Source organism: Balaenoptera ricei, chromosome 1 (genome assembly GCF_028023285.1).
Source record: "Balaenoptera ricei isolate mBalRic1 chromosome 1, mBalRic1.hap2, whole genome shotgun sequence".
NCBI lineage: Eukaryota > Metazoa > Chordata > Mammalia > Artiodactyla > Balaenopteridae > Balaenoptera > Balaenoptera ricei.
This window is the reverse complement of record NC_082639.1, coordinates 165,756,320-165,782,017: the sequence shown is the minus strand read 5'-3', so window position 1 is coordinate 165,782,017 and position 25,698 is coordinate 165,756,320. Positions and strand designations below refer to the sequence as shown.

General features: G+C 38.1%; 1 protein-coding gene across 1 annotated transcript in view; it reads right to left on the bottom strand.

The window, feature by feature from the left end:
- Nucleotides 1-25,434, bottom strand: part of CATSPERE (catsper channel auxiliary subunit epsilon) — a 264,815-nt gene extending 239,381 nt beyond the window's left edge. The window contains exons 1-2 of the mRNA XM_059940988.1: nt 25,239-25,434; nt 19,318-19,366 (exon numbers count right to left, since the gene is read on the bottom strand). Of these exons, the coding sequence (XP_059796971.1) occupies nt 19,318-19,366; nt 25,239-25,303 (114 nt within the window). The 5' untranslated portion in view covers nt 25,304-25,434. The remainder of the gene's footprint in view (nt 1-19,317; nt 19,367-25,238) is intronic.
- Between the last annotated feature and the right edge of the window lie 264 nt (nt 25,435-25,698).

Genomic DNA, 25,698 nt, shown 5'->3' with positions numbered 1-25,698 from the left:
GAGAAAAATGTTTATTCTGTTTCTTTTGGTTGAGAAGTTCTGCATATATCTGTTAAGTACATCTGGTATAATGTGCCATGTAATCTTGATGTTTCCTTACTGATTCTCTGTTTGAATGATCTATTCATTGATAAAGGTGGGGTATTAAAGTTTCCTATTATTATATTACTATTTCTCCCTTTGGGGTCTGTTAATTTTTGCTTTATATATTCAGATGTGCCTATGTTATGTATATAAATATTTACAAATGTTTAAATAGTCTTGTTGGATTGACCCCTTTATCATTGTCTTTGCCTCTTATTACAGTCTTTATCTTAAAATATATTTTATCTGATACAAATATAGCTAATCCTGCTTACTTTTGGTTTCCATTTGCATGGAATACCTTTTTCCATCCCTTAAGTTTTAGTCTGTGTGTGTCCTTACTTATAAAGAGTCACTCTTAGACAGCATATAGGTTGGTCTTATCTTTTTATCCATTCAGCCACTCCATGTCTTTTGATTGGAGCATTTAGCCCATTTACATCTAAAATAATTATTGATAGGTATGTATTTATTACCATTCTGTTAATCATTTCTGGCTGTTTTGTTCTTCTACATTCCTTTCTTCTTCTCTGCTCTCTTTTTGTAGTTTACTGACTTTTTTAGTGGTTTGCTTGATCCTTTCCTTTATCTTGTGTGTATCTACTGTAAGTTTTTGTTTTGTGGTTACCATAAGGCTTACATATAAAAACTTACAACAGTCTATTTTAAGTTGATAACAATTTAAGTTTTATGACAGTCTAAAGCTCTACATTTTTATTCCCCCACCCCCACATTTTATGATTTTGATGTCACATTTTACATATTTTTATCCTGTGTGTCCCTTAGTGTAGTTATAGTTTTTACTACTTTTAACATTCATACTACCTTTATAAGTGATTAATCCACTACCTGTACTATATATTTACCTTTCCAGTGAGATTTTTTTCTTTCAAATATTTTCTTGTTACTAATTAGCACCCTTTCTTTTCAGCTTAAAGAAGTCCCTTTAATATTTCTTGTAAGGCAGGTTTAGTAATGATTAACTCCTTTAGCATCTGCTTGTCTGGAAAACTATCCTTCCTTCAATTCTGAATAACAACTTTGCCAGGTAGAACATTCTTGCTTGGAAGATTTTTTCTTTCAGCACTGTAAATATATGGTGCCAGTCCTTTCTGGTTTGCAGTTTCTGCTGAAAAATCTGCTGATGGTCTTATGTGTGTTTCCTTTTACATAACAAGTTGCTTTTCTCTTGATGATTTTAAGATTTTTCTCTTTGTCTTTAACTTTTGACATTTTAATTATAATGTGTTTTTGTATGGGTCTCCTTGGGTTTATCTCGGTTGGAATTCGCTGGGATTCCTAGATCTGGATGTCTGTTTCCTTCCCCAAGTTAAGGTAGTTTTCAGTCATTATTTCTTCAAAAAGTTTTCTGCCCCTTTCTCTCTCTCTTCTCCCACTGGACCCAACAAATGTGAATGTTAGCCCACTTGATGTTGTCCTAAAAGTCCCTTAAGCTTTTTTTTTTTTACATTCTTTTTTCTTTTTGCTGCTCTGATTGGATGAGTTCCACTGACCTGTCTTCAAGTTCTCTCATCACTTCATCTGATCTGCTACTGAACTCCTCTATTGTATGTTTCAGTTCAGTTACTTCTTCAGCTCTGTGACTTCTATTTGGTACTTTCTTATATTTTCTACTTCTTTGTTGTTGTGGTCATTGTGTTCATTTATTCTTCTCTTGAGTTCAGTGCTCATTTTTATGACCATTACTTAATTTTTTTGAAGGATTAAAAAAATTTTTTTATTGACATATAGTTGATTTACATTGTTGTGTTAATTTCTGCTGTATGCCAAAGTGATTGTTATACACATATATATATATATATTCTTTTCATATTCTTTCCCAATATGGTTTATCACAAGATATTGAATATAGTTTCCCTGTGCTATACAATAGGACCTTGTTGTTTATCCACCCTATATATAATAGTTTGCATCTGCTAATCCCAAATTTCCAATCCATCCCTCCCCCCACCTGCCCTCCCCCTCGGCAACCACAAGTCTGTTCTCTATGTCTGTAAGTCTGTTTCTGTTTCATAGATATGTTCACTTGTGTAGCATTTTAGTTTCCACATATAAGTGATATCATATGGTATTTGTCTTTCTCTTTCTGATTTATTTCGCTTAGTATGATAATCTCTAGGTCCATCCATGTTTCTGCAAATGGCATTATTTCATTCTTCTTTATAGCTGAGTAATATTCCATTGGAGACATATATATATATGTATATATATATATATATATACACATATACATATATATATATGTATGTATGTATGTATGTATATATATATATCTCACATCTTCTTTATCCATTCATCTGTTGATGGACATTTAGGTTGTTTCCATGTCTTGACTTTGTAAATAGTGCTGCTATGAACACAGTGGTGAGTGTATCTTTTCGAATTATAGTTTTGTCTGCAAATATGCCCAGGAGTAGGATTGCTGAATCATATGGAAACTCTATTTTTAGTTTTTTGAGAAATCTCCATACTGTTTTCCATAGTGGCTGCACCAATTTACATTCCCATCAACAATGTAGGAGGGTTCCCTTTTCTCCACACCCTCTACAACATTTATTTGTACGCTTTTTATTGATGGCCATTCGGACTGGTGTGAGGTAATACATCATTGTAGTTTTGATTTGTATCTCTCTAATAATTAGTGATGATGAGCATCTTTTCATGTGCTTATTGGCCATCTGTATGTCCTCTTTGCAGAAATGTCTATTTAGCTCTTCTGCCCATTTTTCGATTGGGTTGTTTGTTGCAATTGAATTCTATGAGCTGTTTGTATATTTTAGAAATTAAGCCCTTGTCAGTCACATCCTTTGCAAATATTTTCTCCCAGTCTGGAGATTGTCTTTTCATTTTGTTTATGGTTTCCTTTGCTGTGCAAAGCTTATAAGTTCCATTAGGTTCCATTTGTTTATTTTTGCTTTTATTTCTATTTTGTTAGGAGACTGACTTAAGAAAACATTGGTACAATTTATGTCAGAGAATGTTTTGCCCAAGTTCTTTTCTAAGAGTTTTATGCTGTCATGTCTTATATTTAAGTCTTTAAGCCATTTTGAGTTTATTTTTGTGTATGGTGTGAGGGTGTGTTCTAACTTCACTGATTTTGCATGTGGCTGTCCAACTTTCCCAATACCACTTACTGAAGAGACTGCCTTTTCCCCTTTGTATATTCTTGCCTTTTTGTCAAAGATTAATTGACCATAGGTGTGTGAGTTTATTTCTGGGCTCTCTATTTTGTTCCATTGATCCACAAGTCTGTTTTTGTGTCAATATCATACTGTTTTGATTACTGTAGCTTTATAGTACTGTCTGATGTCTGGGAGGGTTATGCCTTGTGCTTTGTTCTTTTTCCTCATGATTGCTTTGGCAATTCTGGGACTATTATGGTTCCATATAAATTTTAGGATTATTTGTTCTAGCTCTGGGAAAGATGTCACTGGTAATTTGATAGGGATTGAATCAAATCTGTAGATTGCTTTGGGTAGTATGACCATTTCAACAATATAAATTCTTCCCATCCAAGAGCATGGGATTATCTTTCCATTTCTTTGAATCATCATCAATTAGCTTTACAAATGTTTTGTAGTTCTCAGCATGTAAGTCTCTCATCTTCCTGGTGAGGTTTATTCCTAAGTATTTTATTTTTCTGATGTGCTTTTAAAGGGGATTGCTTGTTCACATTCCCTTTCTGATATTTCATTGTTAGTATAAAGAAATGCAACTGATTTCTGCATGTTAATCTTGTATCCTGCTACCTTGCTGAATTTGTTTATCAGTTCTAGTAGTTTTTGTGTGGAGTCTTTAGGGGTTTCTATATATAGTATCATATCTGCATGATGACAATTTTACCTCTTCCCTACCAATTTGAATAGCTTTTATTTCTTTTCCTTGTCTGATTGCTGTGACTAGGACTTCCAATACTATATTGAATAGAAATGGTGAGAGTGGGCATCTTTGTCTTGTTACAGATTTTAGTGGGAAGGCTTTCAGCTTTTCACCATTGAGTATTATATTGGCTGTGGGTTTGTTATAAATAGCTTTTATTATGTTGAGATATGTTCCCTCTATACTCACTTTTGTACGGGTTTTTATCATGAATGGATGTTGAATTTTATCAAATGCTTGTTCTGCATCTATTGAGATGATCATTCGGTTTTTGTCTTTTCTTTTGTTGATGTGTTATGTCACATTGCTTGACTTGTGTATGTTGAACCATACTTGTGACCCTGGGATGAATCCAAGTTGGTCATGGTGTATGATCTTTTTTATGTGTTGTTAGATTCAGTTTGCTAATATTTTGTTGAAAATTTTTGCATCTATATTCGTCAAAGATATTGGCCTGTAATTTTCTTTTTTGGTAGTCTTTGGTTTTCGTATCAGGGTGATGGTGGTTTCATAGAATGTCTTTGGGAGTCTTCCTTCCTCTTTGATCTTTTGGAAGACTTTGAGGACTGGTATAAGTTCTTCTTTGTATGTTTGGTAGAATTTGCCTGTGAAGCCATCTGGTCCTGGACTTCTGTTTGTAGGGAGTTTTTTCTATTTCACTTCTAGTGATCTGTTCAAGTTATCCATTTCTTCTTGATTCAGTTTTGGTGGGTTGTATGTTTCTAGAAATTTGTCCATTTCTTCTAGGTTGTCAAACTTGTTGGCATACAATTGTTCATAGTATTCTTTTTTTTTTTTTTTTTTTGTCTTTCTGTGGTATCCATTGTGATTTCTCCTCTTTCATTTCTTATTTTGTTTACTTGGGTCTTCTCTCTTCATGGTGGGCCTGGCCAGAGTTTTGTCTATTTTGTTTACCCTTTGAAAGAACAAGCTCTTGGTTTTATTGATTTTTTTCTATTTTTTAAATCTCTATTTATTTCCTTTCTGATCTTTATTTTCTCCTTCCTTCTGCTGACTTTAGGTTTTGTTTGTTATTATTTTTCTAATTCTCTTAGGTGGTGTGTTAGGTTATTTGAGATATTTCTTGTTTCTTAAAGAAGGCCTGCATCACTATGAACTTCCCTTGAAACTGCTTTTTCTGCAACCCATAGATTTTGTATGGTGGTGTTTTCACTGTCATTTGCCTCAATGTATTTTTAAATTTCTTCTTTGATTTCACTGTTGACCCACTGGTCTTTTACTAGCAGGTTGTTTAGTCTCCATGTAATTGTATTTTTCTCATTTATTTTTCTGTGGTTGATTTCTAGTTTTATGCCATTGTGGTCAGAAAAGATGCTTGAAACAATTTCTATACTTTTAAATTTGTTGAAGTTTGTTTTGTGCCCTAGTATGTGGTCAATCCTAGAGAATGTTCCATGTGCACTTGAAAAAAATGTGTATTCTGCTTTCTTTGGATGTAATGTCCTGAAAATATCAATTAAGTCGAACTGTTCTATTATATCATTTAGGATCTCTGTTGCCTTATTGATTTTCTGTCTCAAAGATATGTCCACTGATGTGAGTGGGGTGTTAACATCTCCTACTTTATTGTATTCCTGTCAATTTCTCCCTTTGTCTGTTAGTATTTGTTTTATGTATTTGGGTACTCCTATACTGGGTGCATATATGTTGACAAGTATAATATCCTCTCCTTGTATTGGTCCTTTTAATATTATATAGTGTTCCTCTTTATCTTTCTTTATAGCCTTTGTTTTAACGTTTATTTTGTCTGATATGAGTATTGCAACCCCCACTTTCTTGTCATTTCTTTTTCCATGAAATATCTTTTTCCATCCCCTCACTTTCAATCTATATGTGTTCTTTGCCCTAAAGTGGGTCTCTTGTAGGCAGCATATTGTAGGCTTTTTTTTTTTACCCAATCTGCCACTCTGTGTCTTCTGACTGAAACATTTAGTCCATTGACATTTAAGGTAATTACTGATAGATATGTATTCATTGCCATCTTAATCCTTATTTTCCCATTGATTCTATATTTATTCTTTGCCCCTTTTTGTTTTTCCTTTTGTCATCTGTTGATTTTCATTTGTATTATGCTTGTGTTCTCTTCTTTTTGGTTTTTGTGAATCTATTGTTTCTGATTTGTGTTTAACCTGTTTTTCAAGTATGTTAACCCCTTCCTATATCCACTTGCTTTAGACTGGTAGTCATATAGCCTCAAACACGTTCTAGAAAGAAAAATTAAATTTCTTACTCTCCTCTAATCATTTTACGATTTTTAATGTCCTCTTTTACATCTTCATGTTCATCTGTTTGCTGTTCATTGTGGTTATCATCACTTTCACAGAAGCTTTTAAAATTTTTTAAAAATCTGCATACTGGCTTAAGTGACTTACTTTCCAATTGTGATTTTCTCTTTCCTATTGATTCTTACTTCTTTTCTATTTGGAGAAGAACTTTCAATATTTCCTTTAGGATACGTTTAGTATTGCTGTATTCTTTTAGTTTTGGTTATCTCAGAAATTCTTTTTTTTTTTTAACATCTTTATTGGAGTATAATTGCTTTACAATGGTGTGTTAGTTTCTGCTTTATAACAAAGTGAATCAGTTATACATATACATATGTTCCCACATCTCTTCCCTCTTCAGTCTCCCTCCCTCCTACCCTCCCTATCCCACCCCTCGAGGTGGTCACAAAGCACTGAGCTGATCTCCCTGTGCTATGAGGCTAGCCCACTAGCTATCTATTTTATGTTCGGTAGTGTATATATGTCCATGCCACTCTCTCACTTTGTCACAGCTTACACTTCCCCCTCCCCATATCCTCAAGTCCATTCTCTAGAAGGTCTGTGTCTTTATTCCTGTCCTGCCCCTCGGTTCTTCGTGATCTTTTTTTTTTCCCTTAGATTCCATATATATGTGTTAGCATACGGTATTTGTTTTTCTCTTTCTGACTTATTTCACTCTGTATGACAGACTCTAGGTCCATCCACCTCACTTCAAATAACTCAATTTCATTTCTTTTTATGGCCGAGTAATATTCCATTGTATATATGTGCCACATCTTCTTTACCCATTCATCTGTTGATGGACACTTAGCATGCTTCCATGTCCTGGCTATTGTAAACAGAGCTGCAATGAACATTTTGGTACATGACACTTAATGAATTACGGTTTTCTCAGGCTATATGCCCAATAGTGGGATTGCCGGCTCGTATGGTAGTTCTATTTTTAGTTTTCTAAGGAACCTCCATACTGTTCTCCATAGTGGCTGTATCAATTTACATTCCCATCAACAGTGCAAGAGAGTTTCCTTTTCTCCACACCCTCTCCAGCATTTATTGTTTGTAGATTTTTTGATGATGGCCATTCTAACTGCTGTGAGATGATATCTCATTGTAGTTTTGATTTGCATTTCTCTAATGATTAATGATGTTGAGCATTCTTTCATGTGTTTGTTGGCAATCTGTATATCTTCTCTGGAGAAATGTCTATATAGGGCTTCTGCCCATTTTTGGATTGCGTTGTTTTTTTGATATTGAGCTGCACGAACTGCTTGTAAATTTTGGAGATTAATCCTTCGTCAGTTGCTTCATTTGCAAATATTTTCTCCCATTCTGGGGGTTGTCTTTTGGTCTTGTTTATGGTTTCCTTTGCAGTGCAAAAGCTTTTAAGTTTCAATAGGTCCCATTTGTTTATTTTTGTTTTGATTTCCATTTCTCTAGGAGGTGGGTCAAAAAGGATCTTACTGTGATTTATGTCATGGAGTGTTCTGCCTATGTTTTCCTCTAAGAGTTTGATAGTGTCTGGCCTTACATTTAGGTCTTTAATCCATTTTGAGTTTATTTTTGTATATGGTGTTAGGGAGTGTTCTAATTTCATACTTTTACATGTACCTGTCCAGTTTTCCCAGCACCACTTATTGAGGAGGCTGTCTTTTCTCCACTGTATATTATTGCCTCCTTTATCAAACATAAGGTGACCATAGGTGTGTGGGTTTATCTCTGGGCTTTCTATCCTGTTCCACTGATCGATATTTCTGTTTTTGTGTCAGCGCCATACTGTCTTAATTACTGTAGCTTTGTAGTATAGGCTGAAGTCAGGAAGTCTGATTCCTCCAGCTCCGTTTCTTTTTCTCAAGATTGCTTTGGCTATTCGGGGTCTTTTGCATTTCCATACAAATTGTGTAATTTTTTGTTCTAGTTCTGTGAAAAATGCCAGTGATAGTTTGATAGGGATTGCATTGAATCTGTAGATTGCTTTGGGTAATAGAGTCATTTTCACAATGTTGATTCTTCCAATCCAAGAACATGGTATATCTCTCCAACTATTTGTATCATCTTTAATTTCTTTCATCAGTGTCTTATAATTTTCTGCATACAGGCCTTTTGTCTCCTTAGGTAGGTTTATTCCCAGATATTTTATACTTTTTGTTGCAATGGTAAATGTGAGTGTTTTCTTAATTTCACTTTCAGATTTTTCATCATTAGTGTATAGGAATGCAAGAGATTTCTGTGCATTAATTTTGTATTCTACTACTTTACCAAATTCATTGATTAGCTCTAGTAGTTTTCTGGTAGCATCTTTAGGATTCTCTATGTATAGTATAATGTCATCCGCAAACAGTGACAGCTTTACTTCTTCTTTTCCGATTTGGATTCCTTTTCTTTTTCTTCTCTGATTGCTGTGGCTAAAACTTCCAAAACTGTTAAATAATAGTGCTGAGAGTGGGCAACCTTGTCTTGTTCCTGATCTTAGTGGAAATGGTTTCAGTTTTTCACCATTGAGGATGAGGTTGACTGTGGGTTTGTCATATATGGCCTTTATTATGTTGAGGAAAGTTCCCTCTATGCCTACTTTCTGCAGGATTTTTATCATAAATGGGTGTTGAATTTTGTCGAAAACTTTCTCTGCATCGATTGAGATGATCATATGGGTTTTCACCCTCAAGTTGTTACTATGGTGTATCACATCGATTGATTTGCGTATATTGAAGAATCCTTGCATTCCTGGGATAAACTCCACTTGATCATGGTGTATGAGTCTTTTAATGTGTTGTTGGATTCTGTTTGCTAATATTTTGTTGAGGATTTTTGCATCTATGTTCATCAGTGATATTGGCCTGTAGTTTCCTTTCTTCATGACATCTTTGTCTGGTTTTGGTATCAGGGTGATGGTGGCCTCATAGAAAGAGTTTGGGAGAGTTCCTCCCTCTGCTATATTTTGGAAGAGTTTGAGAAGGATAGGTGTTAGCTCTTCTCTAAATGTTTGATATAATTCGCCTATACAGCCATCTGGTCCTGGGTTTTTGTTTGTTGGAAGACTTTTAATCACAGTCTCAATTTCAGTGCTTGTGATTGGTCTGTTCATATTTTCTATTTCTTCCGGGTTCAGTCTCAGAAGGTTGTGCATTTCTAAGAATTTGTCCATTTCTTCCAGGTTTTCCATTTCTTTGGCATAGAGTTGCTTGTAGTAATCTCTCATGATCCTTTGTACTTCTGCAGTGTCAGTTGTTACTTCTCCATTTTCATTTCTAATTTTATTGATTTGAGTCTTCTCCCTTTTTTTCTTGATGAGTCTGGCTAATGGCTTATCAATTTTGTTTATCTTCTCAAAGAACCAGCTTTTAGTTTTATTGATCTTTGCTGTCGCTTCCTTCATTTCTTTTTCATTTATTTCTGATCTGATCTTTATAATTTCTTTCCTTCTGCTAACTTTGGGGTTTTTTTGTTCTTCTTTCTTTAATTGCTTTAGGTGTAAGGTTAGGTTATTTGAGATGTTTCTTGTTTCTTAAGGTAGAATTGTATTGCTATAAACTTCCCTCTTCGCACTGCTTTTGCTGCATCCCATAGGTATTCGGTCATCGTGTTTTCATTGTCATTTGTTTCTAGGTATTTTTTGATTTCCTCTTTGATTTCTTCAGTGATCTCTTGGTTATTAAGTAGTGTATTGTTTAGCCTCCATGTGCTTGTATTTTTTACAGATTTTTTCCTGTAATTGATATCTAGTCTCACAGCATTGTGGTCGGAAAAGGTACTTGATACGATTTCAATTTTCTTAAATTTACCAAGGCTTGATTTGTGACCCAAGATATGATCTTTCCTGGAGAATGTTCCATGGACACTTGAGAAGAAAGGGTATTCTGTTGTTTTTGGATGGAATGTCCTATAAATATCAATTAAGTCCATCTTGCTTAATGTATCATTTAAAGGTTGTGTTTCCTTATTTATTTTCATTTTGGATGATCTGTCCATTGGTGAAGGTGGTGTGTTAAAGTCCCCTACTATGATTGTGTTACTGTCGATTTCCCCTTTTATAGCTGTTAGTATTTGCCTTATGCATTGAGGTGCTCCTATGTTGGGTGCATAAATATTTACAATTGTTATATCTTCTTCTTGGATCGATCCCTTGATTATGTAGTGTCCTTCCTTGTGTCTTGTAATAGTCTTTATTTTAAAGTCTATTTCGCCTGATATGAGAATTGCTACTCCAGCTTTCTTTTGATTTCCATTTGCCTGGAATATCTTTTTCCATCCCCTCACTTTCAGTCTGTATGTGTCCCTAGGTCTGAAGTGGGTCTCTTGTAGACAGCATATATATGGATCTTGTTTTAGTATCCATTCAGCCAGTCTATGTCTTTTGGTTGGAGCATTTAATCCATTTACATTTAAGGTAATTATCGATATGTATGTTCCTATTCCCATTTTCTTAATTGTCTTGGGTTTGTTATTGTAGGTCTTTTCCTTCTCTTGCGTTTCCTGCCTAGAGAAGTTCTTTTAGCATTTGTTGTAAAGCTGGTTTGGTGGTGCTGAATTCTCTTATCTTTTGCTTGTCTGTAAAGGTTTTAATTTCTCCATCAAATATGAATGAGATCCTTGCTGGGTAGAGTAATTTTGGTTGTAAGGTTTTCTCCTTCATCACTTTAAAAATGTCCTGCCACTCCTTTCTGGCTTGCAGAGTTTCTGTTGAAAGATCAGCTGTTAACCTTACGGGGATTCCCTTGTGTGTTATTTGTTGTTTTTCCCTTGCTGCTTTTAATATTTTTTCTTTGTATTTAATTTTTGATAGTTTGATTAATAAGTGTCTTGGCGTGTTTCTCCTTGGATTTCTCCTGTATGGGACTCTTTGTGCTTCCTGGACTTGATTAACTATTTATTTTCCCATATTAGGGACGTTTTCAACTATAATCCCTTCAAATATTTTCTCAGTCCCTTTCTTTTTCTCTTCTTCTTCTGGGACCCCTATAATTCGAATGTTGGTGCGTTTAATGTTGTCCCAGAGGTCTCTGAGACTGTCCTCAGTTCTTTTCATTCTTTTTTCTTTATTCTGCTCTGCAGTAGTTATTTCCACTATTTTATCTTCCAGGTCACTTATCCGTTCTTCTGCCTCAGTTATTCTGCTATTGATCCCTTCTAGAGAATTTTTAATTTCCTGTATTGTGTTCATCATTGTTTGTTTGCTCTTTAGTTCTTCTACGTCCTTGTTTAACATTTCTTGTATTTTCTCTATTCTATTTCCAAGATTTTGAATCACCTTTACTATCATTATTCTGAATTCTGTTTCAGGTAGACTGCCTATTTCCTCTTCATTTGTTTGGTCTGGTGGGTTTTTACCTTGCTCCTTCTTCTGCTGTGTTTTTCTCTCTTCTCATTTTGCCTAACTTATTGTGTTTGGGGTCTCCTTTTCGCAGGCTGCAGGTTCGTAGTTCCCTTTTTTTTTGGTGTCTGTCCCCAGTGGCTAAGGTTGGTTCAGTGGGTTGTGTAGGCTTCCTGGTGGAGGGGACTAGTGCCTGTGTTCTGTTGGATGAGGCTGGATCTTGTCTTTCTGATGGGCAGGTCCACGTCTGGTGGTGTGTTTTGGGGTGTCTATGGCCCTATTATGATTTTAGGCAGCCTCTCTGCTAATGGCTGGGGTTGTGTTCCTGTCTTGGTAGTTGTTTGCCATAGGGTGTCCAGCACTGTAGCTTGCTGGTTGTTGAGTGAAGCCGGGTCTTGGCGTTCAGATGGAGATCTCTGGGAGATTTTCGCCGTTTGATATTACGTGGAGCTGGGAGGTCTCTTGTGGACCAGTGTCCTGACGTTGGCTCTCCTACCTCAGAGGCACAGAGCTGATGCCTGGCTGGAGCACCAAGAGCCTTTCATCCACATGGCTCAGAATAAAAGGGAGAAAAAACGAATGAACGAATGAACAAAAGAAAGAAAGAAAGAAAGAAAGAAAGAAAGAAAGAAAGAAAGGAAGGAAGGGAAGGGATAAAATGAAATAAAATAATATAAAATAAAGTTATTAAAATAAAAAATAATTATTAAGAAAAAAATTCTTTAAAGTAAAAAAACAAAAACAAAAAAATGGACGGACAGAACCCTAGGACAAATGGTAAAAGCAAAGCTATACAGACAAAATCACACACAGATGCATACACATACACACTCACAAAAAGAAAAAAAGGGAAAAAAAATTTATCTTTTGCTCCCAAAGTCCATCTCCTCAACTTGGGATGATTCGTTGTCTATTCAGGTATTCCACAGATGCAGGGTACATCAAGTTGATTGTGGAGATTCAATCCGCTGCTCCTGAGGCTGCTGGGAGAAATTTCCCTTTCTCTTCTTTGTTCGCACAGCTCCCACGGTTCAGCTTTGGATTTGCACCCGCCTCTGCGTGTAGGTCGCCTGAGGGCATCTGTTCTTCGCTCAGACAGGATGTGGTTAAAGGATCAGCTGATTCGGGGGCTCTGGCTCACTCACGCCAGGGGGAGGGAGGTACGGATGCCGGGCAAGCCTGCGGAGGCCGGCATGATGTTGCAACAGCTGGAGGTGTGCCGTGTGTTCTCCCAGGGAAGTTGTCCCTGGATCACGGGACCCTGGCAGTGTTGGGCTGCACAGTCTCCCGGGAGTGGAGGTGTGGAGAGTGACCTGTGCTTGCACACAGGCTTCTTGGTGGCAGCAGCAGCAGCCTTAGAGTCCCATGACCATCTCTGTGGTCCACGCTGATAGCCGCGGCTCGCGCCCATCTCTGGAGCTCCTTTAAGCAGCGCTCTTAATCCCCTCTCCTCGTGCACCAGGAAACAAAGAGGGAAGAAAAAGTCTGTTGCCTCTTCGGCAGGTCCAGACTTTTTCCCGGACTCCCTCCCGGCTAGCCATGGCATACTAGCCCCCTTCAGGCTGTGTTCATGCAGCCAACCCCGGTCCTCTCCCTGGGATCCAACCGAAGCCCGAGCCTCAGCTCCCAGCCCCCGCCCACCCCAGTGGGTGAGCAGACAAGCCTCTTGGGCTGTTGAGTGCTGGTCGGCACCGATCCTCTGTGGGGGAATCTCTCCGCTTTGCCCTCTGCACCCCTGTTGCTGCGCTCTCCTCTGTGGCTCCAAAGCTCCCCCCCTCCGTCACCCACAGTGTCTGCCCATGAAGGGGCTTCCTAGTGTGTGGAAACCTTTCCTCCTTCACAGCTCCCTCCCGGTGGTGTAGGTCCCATCCCTATTCTTTTGTCTCTGTTTTTTATTTTTTCTTTTGCCCTACCCAGGTACATGGGGAGTTTCTTGCCTTTTGGGAGGTCTGAGGTCTTCTGCCAGCGTTCAGTAGGTGTTCTATAGGAGCCATTCCACATGTAGGTGTATCTCTGATGTATTTGTGGAGAGGAGGATGATCTCCACGTCTTACTCTTCTGCCACCTGAAAGCTCCCCTCTGAGAAATTCTTTATTTCTCCTTCTATTCTAAATGATAATCTTGCTGGGCAGAGTATCCTAGGTTACAGATTTTTCCCTTTTAGGACTTTGAATATGCCTTGCCACTCCCTTCTGGCCCACAACTTTTCTGTAAAGAAATCAGCTGATAGCCTATGGGGGTTCCCTTGTAATTAACTCTGTGGTTTTATCTTGCTGGCTTTAGAATCCTCTCTTTAACTTTTGCCATTTTAATTATAATATGTCTTGGTGTAGGTCTGTTTGGGTTCATCTTGTTCAGGACCCTCTGTGCTTCCTGTACCTGGATATCTGTTTCCTTCTTTAGGTGTGGGGAGTTTTCAGCCATAATTTCTTCAAATACATTTTCAATTCCCCTTTCTCTTTCTTCTCCTTCTAGGATCCCCATTACGCATAGATTGGCATGCTCTATATTATCCCATAGGTCTTTTATATTGCTTTCTTTTTTTTTTTTCACTTGGTTTTCTGTCTGCTGTTCTGATTGTGTGATTTCCATTATTTAATCTTCCAGATCACTTATTAGTTCTGTTGCCTTATTCACTCTGCTATTCATTGCCTTTAGCTCAGCTTGTATCTTGGCAAATGAGTTCTCTAATTTTTCCTAGTTCCTTTTTATAGTTTCGACTTTCTTTTTACAGTAACCTGCATATCTATCAATAGCCCTTCTTAATTCCTTAAGCATTTTCATTATCTCCTTTTTGAACTCAGTGTCTATTAGACTGAAAAGGGCTGTTTCATAGTTTGTTCTTTCAGGGGAATTCCCTTGATCTTTTAATTTGGAGTGGTTCCTCTGCTTCTTCATTTTACGTATATTTCTCTTGCTCTATGAATTTAGGAGAAACAATATCCACTGTGGTCTTGGAGGGCTATTTTTATGTGGGAGCGTCCCTTGTGTAGACTGTATGGGTTTAACATTTTTGGTGCAAGTGCTGTTTTGAGTATGGATGCCTGCCGCCTCTTTCCTTGGTGTGTGCTGGCTGTTATCCCCTTGATAGGAGGTATGACTGGTGTTGTGGTGGCCAGAGCCTGCACTGGATGTTGAGCAGGTCCTCCTCTTTGCTCTGTGGTTGTCACTGCCCTGTCAGGGGCAAGGTCTGCTCCTTAGTTTTAGGAATAGAAGCCCCAGATCCATTTCTGAGCTGCGTTTCTGAACTGCAGTGCATGGTATGTGGGATTGGAGTGCTCTCACTGGGAGAGGAGCCACTGAATATTCTTCTGCCAGAGCTGTTCACTGGTGAGTGTGCTCTGTTGTGTCACCTTTCGCCCGTTGTGCAGGCTCACAAAGTACACAGTTGTTGGCACTGCGCTCAGCCCCGCCTCAACCATGGGCATGCCGGCAATCAGCCCTCATGTCTCTCAGGCATTGTTTTCACAAGGCCACCAGCACTGATCCACTGAAGTCAGGTGCCAGGACTGGAGTAGTCATGCACCTGGACCTGCTGTGCAAGCTATGGAGGCAGCCCAGATCCTGACCTGGGTCAGCCCCCATGTGCATGCACCCACAAAGCCCACAGCTGCTAAGACCAGTCCCATCCCAGCCATGGGAGCACCCATTGTCTGCTCGGATGTCCTACAGGCGCTGAATTTACAAAGCCGATGGTGGCGCTGAATTTACAAAGCTGATGGTGGAGGTGTAAATCAGGGGCTCACATAGCCACGGGGAGAGATTCCAGCCCTACTTCCTAAGTCACACAGCCCTGGGGCTCAACTATGATTTCAGCCCAGCCTCTGCATGTGGGCAACCCACTGGCCTGCTCCCGGAGCCTGCCAAGGTGGCGGCTGGTGCCAGAGCCTGCTTAGGCGTGAGCCCACCAAGGTGGTGGCTGGGGCTTGCGAGCCTGCCCTGGCAGCGGCAAGGGAGTAGGAGTCTGCTAGGCAGGAGCCTCCTGAGGTGGTGGATGGAGCATGCACTCCTGGAGCCCAAGGAGGTGGAGGCTGGTGCATGGAGGTGGGGGCTGGTGCCAGGAGAAAGAGGCTGCTATGGCAACCCCACTCCTCCCTTTGTGCACCACTTAACAATGGAGCTTTGTTTCTAGGTAGGCCTGGGCTTCTTCCGCAAACAGCCCTGGTTGTGGCTGTAATACACTCCAGCCCCTTCAGGCTGTCTTCTCTGCACAGCCAACACCAGTCCTCTAAAACCTGAGTTTCAGCACCCAGTCCCCACCCATACCAGTGGATGCGTGTCTCAGGCTGGGGCATGCAGGGTGGTGGCACGACCATCTGTGTAGGTCTCTGTTCTGCCTGCCACAAACCAGTTGATGCACTCTCCTCTGAGCATGTGAAGCACCCTTTCTGTCCTGGCTGATCTCCCCACCAGGGAGGGGGCTTCCCAGGGTGCAGGAACCTTTCCTTTTTCACAGCTCCCTCCCAGGGGTGCCAGTCCTGTCCCACTTCCTCTTTTGTTTTTCCTTTCATCCTACCTGGTTATGTGGAGATCTTTCTTGTCCTTTCAGGTTTTTGAGGTCTTCTGCTAGTGTTCAGTAGGTATTGTGTGAGAACTGTTCCAATGTAGATGTATTTTTGATGCATTTGTGGGAGGAGGTGAGTTCCACATCCTTCTACTCTGCCATCTTTATTCCTCTCCCCAACCATTATCAGGTAAATGACTTATCTCCATTTCTTTAAGGTTTTTTTTTTTCCCCTAAGGTTTTATCTTATTCTTTTGTTTGGAACATATTCCTCTGTTATTTCATTTTCCTTGACTCTTTGTTGATTTCTACAGTAGATGGAACTACCATCTCTCCCAGTCTTGAAGGCATGGCCTTGTGTAGGAGATGAGCCTACTGTTCAACCCTGCCTTAGCTCTTGGTTATCTCTCTTTGTGATTGTCCAAGCAGCCTATTTTATTTTTAATAGCTCCTAGTAGTTGAGGATGTGCCAAGACCTGTCAGTGTCCCAAAGGGGAGAATCTGTCAGCACCTAGATTCATGCTGATTAGCATCCAGATCCTCAGGCAGCAGCTTTTAAAGTGTGCAAATATATACTGTCCTGTGGGATTGCAAGCATATAAGCCCCACTGGCCACCAGACGCAGGCAATCTGTGGTGATTCCAGGGCAGCAGCCACAAAAATCAGGGCTCCAGATGAGTGTACAAGCTCCTATATCAGAAATACCAATGAACTGTAATGAGGCAGAGGGAGAGTGCAAAGACAGTATCCAACAGTGTATGTTCCCTAAGAGCGCCTTCATGTGTGCCAATCCTCATGCTGAAATTTCAGGAAAAGCAAAAAGGTGGGGAGGGACTTTTTAAAATGCTTTCCATCAAGAAGATTCATGGACTACTTAATCCCTGAAGTATTATGCATACTTAATATTTTCTTTCTTTCTCTGAATATTACTTTCAAGCAAGCACAATACCGCTGGTTTTATCATCTACTCTCTTGACTTTTATCTAACTTCTGCTCTGATAATCAAACTCTGGCTCCTAATCTGCATTTCTGCAATGACATAACTTCATTGTTTGGGGGACCAATTATCAATTAAAGATGAAACATTTCTGTCACCTATATAAAAGTAATAAAGGAACAGTAGAAAAGAAAAAGGGTGATTTAAAAAAAGATTAATAAAATGGTCAATCATATAACAAAGTTCTTCAAGAAAAAAAGATGAAGTACATAAACAAAGAATATTAGAGAAATAAAATAACTACAAATAGAAATTTAAGTGATATGCAAAGATTATAAAGAAATGGATAGCAATAAATTTTAAGACAAATGCACATTTTAAAAGGAAATATAGTTTTAATAACCTAAATGGGAAAAGAATTTGAAAAAGAATAGATACATGTATATGTATAACTGAATCACTTTGCTGTACACCTGAAACTAACACAACATTGTTAATCAGCTCCACTCCAATATAAAATAAAAATTAAAAAAAGGAAATATAGTTTACATAGATTCCTTTTGCCTGGTTTTGAATAATGTAAATATAACAATATCTGTAAATAGAATATGAATGTAAACTGATACAATTACTTTGTAAAATCTTTTGGCACCATCTACTAAAGCTGAACATATGCACATGCCTTATGACTTATCAATTCCACACCTAGGTATACACCCAGCAGAAATACATCCATATGTTAAGCAGAAAATAGGCATAAGAATGTTCATAGCAGCCCTAATCACAGTAGACTAAAAATGGAAAAAACTGATTGTTTATCTAGAGTAGAATGATATATATATATTGTTGTATGTTAATTCAAGGGAATAATATATAGAATTGAAACTCCAACTACATGAAACATGTTGCAGAGAGGATCAGTCAAATCTACCAATAGAAAAGAAGTTCAGAACTCAACACATCCATATATAAAACAAAGATGATACCAGAAAAAATAATAAGGAAACAATAAATTTTTAAATACATGCTGGTTCATTCTATGGAGAAAGTAATGTAAATGTCTACCTTATATTATATACAAGGTGGACTCCAGATATTACTTATGACCTTTATTTGAAAAGTAAAAATATAAATCATATAAAAGAAAATGTAGGATAAAAATCTTTGCAAGGCAGGGTAGGCAAAATTTTTTCTTAAATAAAATTCCAAAAAAGTATAAACTGTAACATCAAATAAGGGAGGGGATGGCTCAACAAAAGTCATCTTTTTAAAAAATAAAGTATCCATGGACAAAGTCAATGGTTAGATGAGTAGATGAGAGGCTAGGAAATGATAACTAAAATATTTAAAATCAACATTTGACTAATACATAGAATGGAACGTAGACAATGCTCTGTAACGAGAAAAGGGCAGAAAATTAAGTGGAAAATGGGCAAAAATGAAAAATGAAAAGGCAATTCACAGGAGAATCCTGCATAAATATGAGAAATGATGCTCAAAATCACTAGTCATCAGAGAATTGAAAATAACAACAGCAGTAAACTATTACTATGTAGTAATGAGATTGGTTAAAAAAATGGGAAATTCAATAATACCAAATTCTGGTGAAGATGTTCACTGGGTAAGAATATAAATTGTGATTGCCATTTTGGAAGAAATCTTGCAGAATTTAGTTAAGTTAGGTGTCTGTTTCCCTATGTCCTACCAACCATAGCTGAAAAATTATTGCACAGATTCATAAAAGGACATGTAGAAGGGCATTCATCACAATGTTTTTTGTGGTGGTAGGAAGCCATTCATCCATCACTAGGGGGTGGAATAGATAAATAATATACACACACACTAGTAATCAGGCAGCATTAAGAAGAAATGAACTAGACAATGTTGAATTTAAAAAGTAATGTAGAGAGGGAAGTCTATGGCTTGGGTGACCACGCATCCTGGTTTGTCTAGACAGTTCCGATTTATACCTATTGTCCCAGCATAACTGTTAATAGCACTATCTTTAATTCTCAGTAGTTTAACAATATACTGCATGGTCATCCTATCTGTATCATAACACCGTTTTGTGAATGTTGAATCACAAAAACACTCAAAACAACACTACCTATTTTTGCTAAATACATATTTAAAGACATTTATTGGAGGGGGAATTTATATTAGGAAGATATATAGGATGAGGAAATAAAATAAAAATAAAAGAATGACACTGTGCTGTATGACTGAGTATGATTAACTTTGCTCTCTGCTGTGAAGTCAAAAAAATTAATAATTATAGTTTTAAAAAGTAAACACTTACGGTACTTCTGGTACTAAAAATGTGGTAGTTTGGGCTGTTACTGGAATACCTGCAGAGGAAAATGTCAAATATGAATACTAAAACTAATTTCTCCCCCAAATAAAAGGGATTCTATACTTGGTCAGAGCATGCCTGAGCTGCCATGAGCTTTACATTTCTGCCCAAGCACCTTCTTAGAAAGTATAGTCGAGGCTAAAACTGGGAATATCAGCAACATCTACCCATAACTCAAGGTGCGCTCAAGGTTGCTCAGTATCTGAAGACACTATAGCAAAAAGTAAATACTTTTACATCTTGTTTTTGTTTTAGAATAAAAACTGTTGAAGAATATTGGCTCTAACTCCTTCACCTGTAAACTGAGTTAAAATAAAATGAATAAAGATTGAAAATCAAAAAAACAGTATTTCTTATTTGAAGCAATGAAGTAAAGAGCAAATTTCTATGAGTCCTTGTTCATTATCATTTCTCGCTATAATTCAGAGTACTTTAATTTCTGTCTATATGATTTATCCACTCTCCAATAAAAATATAATGTGAGCCACCTATGGAATTGAAGGTTTTCTAGTAGCCACATTAAAAAAGTGAGAAAAAACAAGTGATATTGCTTCTAATAATATATTTTATTCAAAAGTATTCTTTTTTTTGGTACTAAGTCTTTGAAATCTGGTGTATATACTACACTAACAAAACATCTCAATTTTGACTAGCCACATTTCGAGTGCTCAAAAGCCAGATGAGGCCAGTGGCTATCATAAAGCATCATCTTGAAATTCCCTTTACCTTCCCTTTGCTTCAGTAATCTATTCCATGTCTACATTACACACTTAATTGCCACTGGAATTGCTCCATCCTTAAAATCTTAAATCAGAGGCAATTTCTGTGTGTATTTGTATGTGGAATTGCTGGGATATCACTATGTAACTCTTTTAATAGATGTCAGTCACATAATGCAATATATCTTATTATTTATAATGAAACATATTTTATCTATATGCAGATTGCAGATCAAATATAAAAACATTTTAATGTATTTTTATATATCCGTATAAATTAAAATGGAATATACTTTCATCAAAGGTCTCTTTTCAAGTAAGTATGAACCACCTCCCACTTATGAATCTAAGACCTCTTTCACTATAGTAAGAAAGACAGAAACCTTAGGAAAGAGAAAAATACAAGTGAAAAATTTTGTATTTTAATTTACAAAGTTAACCTGGGCAATTTGTGAATGAAACCTGGTAGCTAAATAATAAAACTACCTTCTCTGACAAGCCCTTTTCCCCACCTTCTCCTTTATCAGCTTCCAACTCCTACTAAGGCTGGGTACAGGTTATGGAGGGAACAGTAGCTAAAGGAGTCGTATTTAATTTATTAACTTCATCACAGACAACTATAATAACACCTTCTCATTCCTGCTTCCTTAATTATGTCAAATATTTACTGTGTTATTGTTGGAAATGGATCTGGAATGATCAAAGGTGTGGGTGTGCAGATGGCCCATGTGCTAGGACAATTTTTTAATGAAAAGGACAGTGTCATCTCACTCTGGGACTCCAAAAATGTACCTTTCTTATTCTCTCTAGTGTATTCCCACTCTACCAGTTCTTCAAAATCAAAGAGAATTCTTGACTTTTACCCCTTCCTTCATCTCCTAGGAGATAAGTCCCTTCCTGACTTCACTTTTTCTCTCTCTATCCAGCCTAAAAAATATATTCTTTGGGTAAACCATTTTCTCTCAAACCCCTTATTCATCCTACTATATCTGTCCTGGAATTGGTCTTCAATAGGTCATACTCTTGGGCATCTGACAGAAGCATATGCTAAATCATTCATGTGGGACAACCATATATTGCAGGAAGCACAGGATTCCCAAAGAAAGTCCAACCCCCACTGGATATATTAATCTAACAGAAAAAAAGACTTTGAGACTAAAAGTGTTTTCAGGGACAAAGAAGATCAATCCATTATAAGTGTGACCCAACAGAATAGTAGAGCATGAGAAAACATATTCTTTTCAAGTGCATATGGAACATTTAGAATAACTGATCATCTATTAGGACATAAAGCAAGTCTCAACAAATTTCAAAGAATAGGTATCATGTGGACCTTGCTCTATGATTATAGTACAATTAATGGAGAAGTTATTAACAAAAATATAATCAAATATTTACATATTTGGAATAAAAAACAAACTTCTAAATAATTCGAGGGTTACAGAAGAAATAGTGATTATAGTTAAAAATGTCTAGAAGTGAATGATAATGAAATGATTACATATCATTTCTTATGGGATACAGCAAAGGAGTACTATATGGGGTATTAATACCTTTAAATGCCATATTAGAAAAGAATAAAGACCAAAAACTGTGAGCTAAATGTCTGGCTTAAGATATTTGAGAAAAAATATCAGAATAAGCCTAATGAAAATAAAAGGGAGAAAAATGAAAACAGAAATCAATAAAATAGAAAACAAAAACACAAAGATAGGTAAAACAGACAAGCTTCTGACAAGACATTAAATGATTTGAAGTGGTACTTTAAAATCTACACTAAAACACTTACGCTCAGGGGTTTAACATATGAGTCCAATCACAACATTCAAGGAAAAGTTATCCTAATCCTATACAAATTTTTCCAAAGAACTGAAAAAGAGATAATACTCTCCAACTCATTTTGTAAAGCTAGTGTAACACTGATATCAAAACCAACCTAAGACATTATGAAAAAGAAAAATATAGACATAAAATCCTAAAGAAAATATTTACAAATTGAATACAACGAAGTATAAAGAGATAATAAACCATGACCAAGTTGCACTTATCTTATGTATGCAAAGATGACTTTATTAGAAAACTCTACAAATGAAACTCACCACACATTTTAAAGAGGGAATAAAACACAATTGTTTCAATAGGTAAAAAAAGTAATAAAATTTCATATAAATTCATAATTTAAAAAATTTACTAAAGAAGAAATGCGAAGAAAGTTTCTTAACCACGATAAAAACCATCTACAGAACACCTAGAGCAAACAATATCCTAGATGGCAATTAGTACCATCCCCTTAAAAATTTGGAATGAGAGAAGGATGCCACTATTACCATGTCTATTCAACACTGTGTTGGAGGCCTTAGCCAATACGATAAGAAAAATAAATTAAGATTGAAAAGGAGGAAACAGAACCCATTTCTACAGAAGATCTAAATAGAGATAAACAATGCTCACTGGATAGGAAGATTTAATATTCATATAGATGTCATTTCTTCCCATCTATAGAAACAGATTCACTGCAAATCCAAGCAAAATCCTGAGTTTTTCATAGTACTTGACAATCTGATTCTAAAATTTATGTTAAAGTGTAAAAGTCCAAGAATGATCAGAACCCTTCTCGAAAAGAATAGGGAAGACTTGCCCTACTAGATATGATGACTTAAAACATTGTGTTATTGGTGCATCAATAGACAAACTGACCAATGGAACAGAGCAGAATAGTAAACTCAGAGTAGGCATATGTCCATATGGAAGTTTTGTATAGGACAGTTTTGTAGAGGTGATATGTCAGATCAACTGAGGAAAATGGAGGTGAAAAATAGATCTGGATCCACAAGGAAAAAGAAGGAACTGCATTCCTACCTTAGATCATTTAAGAAAATCAACTCCATTGGGATAAGAAATATCAAAAACCAAATGTTAATACTCTTAGTGTAACCAAGCAGGACCCTATGGGGCCTTCCTGGGACAGACTTCTCCCCCCTACATCCTCTACTTGCCTCTTGCTTATAGAAAAGCTTTAGTCTCCCATGCCTCCCCTGAGTCTCAAAAGGCTGGCTCAAGCATTAATGAAAGAATGTGAACACGCAGTAACAAACAACAGCAATTGGGCTACAAGAGCTGGTAACAATTTAAATAATAGATCAGCCATATAGCAGTCACAAAATCTTTAGTGCCTCCCTGAAGGATATAGATAACAGTGCCTGATGCACATTCCTGAGTTGTTTTGCAGACACTAAAACCCCCACCAGAAGGAAGAGGTTAACTGCATGCTCACCACCAGTACATAGACTCCAGATTGGTTGGAACCAGAAGGCTGATGACTGAGATTCCCAAAATACTACCCTGTTACTTCACCAACAACCAATAAGAGAATTGTGCACAAGCTAATCATATACCCTGAGTCCCTCACCCTCAAACCGTCTTTAAAAACCCTTCCGTGAAGTCCATTGGTGAGTTCAGGTCTTGAGCATTTATTGCTTCCTTGTACCTGCAATAAATGCTGAACTTTCCTTCACCACAACCCAGTGTCAGTAGATTGGATTTACTGCGCACCAGCCAGCAGACCCAAGTTCAGTAACATTGGTAGAAATTTTAAGTAAATACCTCTAAGACCTCGGAGCAGGGAAATATTTCTTAAATAAAACATCTACCCTGGAATTCTCAACTCCCCCACCCCCCAAAGGGTTTATTATTAACAATAAAATACAATTCATTATATTAAGTTTAAGAAATCTTGTCCTTTAAAAGCACACCTTATTAAGAACTAAAATTCAGGGAATCTGTGACTACCATGACAAAAAAATACCATTTTTGTCTTCTCTAACCTCTAATTGAAATTTAGCATTTCCTTAATTATGAATGTACACCAGGAGTTGGCAAACTACCGTCTTTGGGCCAAATCCCATCTGTTTTTGTAAACGGATTTGTATTTGCACACAGCCAAGCCCTTTGTTTACTATTGTTGGTGTATGCTGTCCCCTACAATAGCAGAGTTGAGTGGCTAAAATATAGACTGCATTGACTGAAAAGCCTAAAATATTTAATATCTGGTCCTTTATGCTAAAATTGATGACTTCTGGTGTACAACATAACAAACGTTATAAACTCCCTAGGTTCACAGGTGAACCTGAATAATATCAGCTACCATAATTTATTGATACAGGCATGTGTTGAGAGCTTGAAATATATCATTGTATTCAAGCCTCACAACAACCACATGAGACAGGTTTAATCATCATCATTTTATAAAGAAGAAAATGAAGGTTTACAAAGTTTTGTCAGAATGCTACGTTTTTACTTTTTCTCAGTACTTCAATAATCCTTTCCAACGGCTACTCTCACTCTATTTGAACTCTCCATCTGTCCATTGAGATGCCATGGATCCCTTCCTTCTGAAACCTCTATAATAGTTTGATTTATTGTGGGTATCCTTACATCTTAATGTTAGAAGGTAATAATAACTGTTATAGCAAAGCCTCCATTAAACAGAATATTCGCAAAATCTGATTTTTCTGGTTAATCATCTGTATTTTAACCTGTGTTGAAAATCTAAAATATTTTGATACACTTTCCAATCCAGTAGTCACCTAATGTTGACCAAAAAGCAAACTTGCATGGAGGATCTCTCAGAACTTTAAAGTTTTCCTTCCCCAAATCAACCCACTTTATGCGGGAATTACATACCCTTACGTTTGTAGAGTGTATATTATAAAGCACTCTCTTACAAATCATTCAACCACAACTACCTAACGTAAACCATCAACTACCCTGTTACCCTAGTGAAGCGCCCGCACCCCCCGCCCCGCCCCCGCCATTTCTGGTGGACACTTTTTGGTTCTCCTGTGCTTCTCTTCCCTCTGGCAAAAGGGTACAGTGGGGTCCAGGGGATGGCGACGTGAAGGTACCGCGACCCTACGGCGGGAACTTGAGGAGACAGCCAAGTCCTAACAGCGTGCCCTCATTTCCCGCCCTCATTCACTGAAAACTCTCGGAAGGGGCGGGGGGAGCCGGGGCTGGTGTTGGGGGAACTGGGAGACCAGGCTGTGGTCTACAAGAGCGCCTGGCCCCGGGACGCTGAGGCGCCGGGGTGGGTCCCCGCCTGTCCGGCCCCAGGGGCGCCCCCCTTGCCCGCGACTGGCGTCTCTTTACCTCCACAGAGCCGAGCCGCAACAGCTCAGCCAAGACAGCAGCACCGCCACTCCTGAGGCTGACATGGCTGGCGCCGGTTCGCAGCCACCCAACAGCCCGGCGCGCCCGCCAGTCCGCGCGCTCCCGCGGACGCCGGTGGCTGGAGGTGCTCGGTGCCCGCGCCGGGGGCTGGGGTCGGACGCTCAACGCGAGGCGAGGGCGTGTGCGCCCGCGCCCGCGCGCCAGCCACCCCTGGAGAGGCGAGGGTGCGCGCGCATGCGCGCAAGCGCGCGCTGAGGCCGGGGCTCCCCAGGCGTCAGAAAGTTAGCTGCTGGACGCGAAAGCGTAAATCAGATTTTCGGCAAAGCGGAGCTATGCTTTTTTGGAATGAAATAGCAGAACCACTTAAACTGACCACTGAAAATCCGAACTGACAGGGTGAAGGTGAAACTTTTAAGTTAGTGTATCTTTTAGCCCAAAT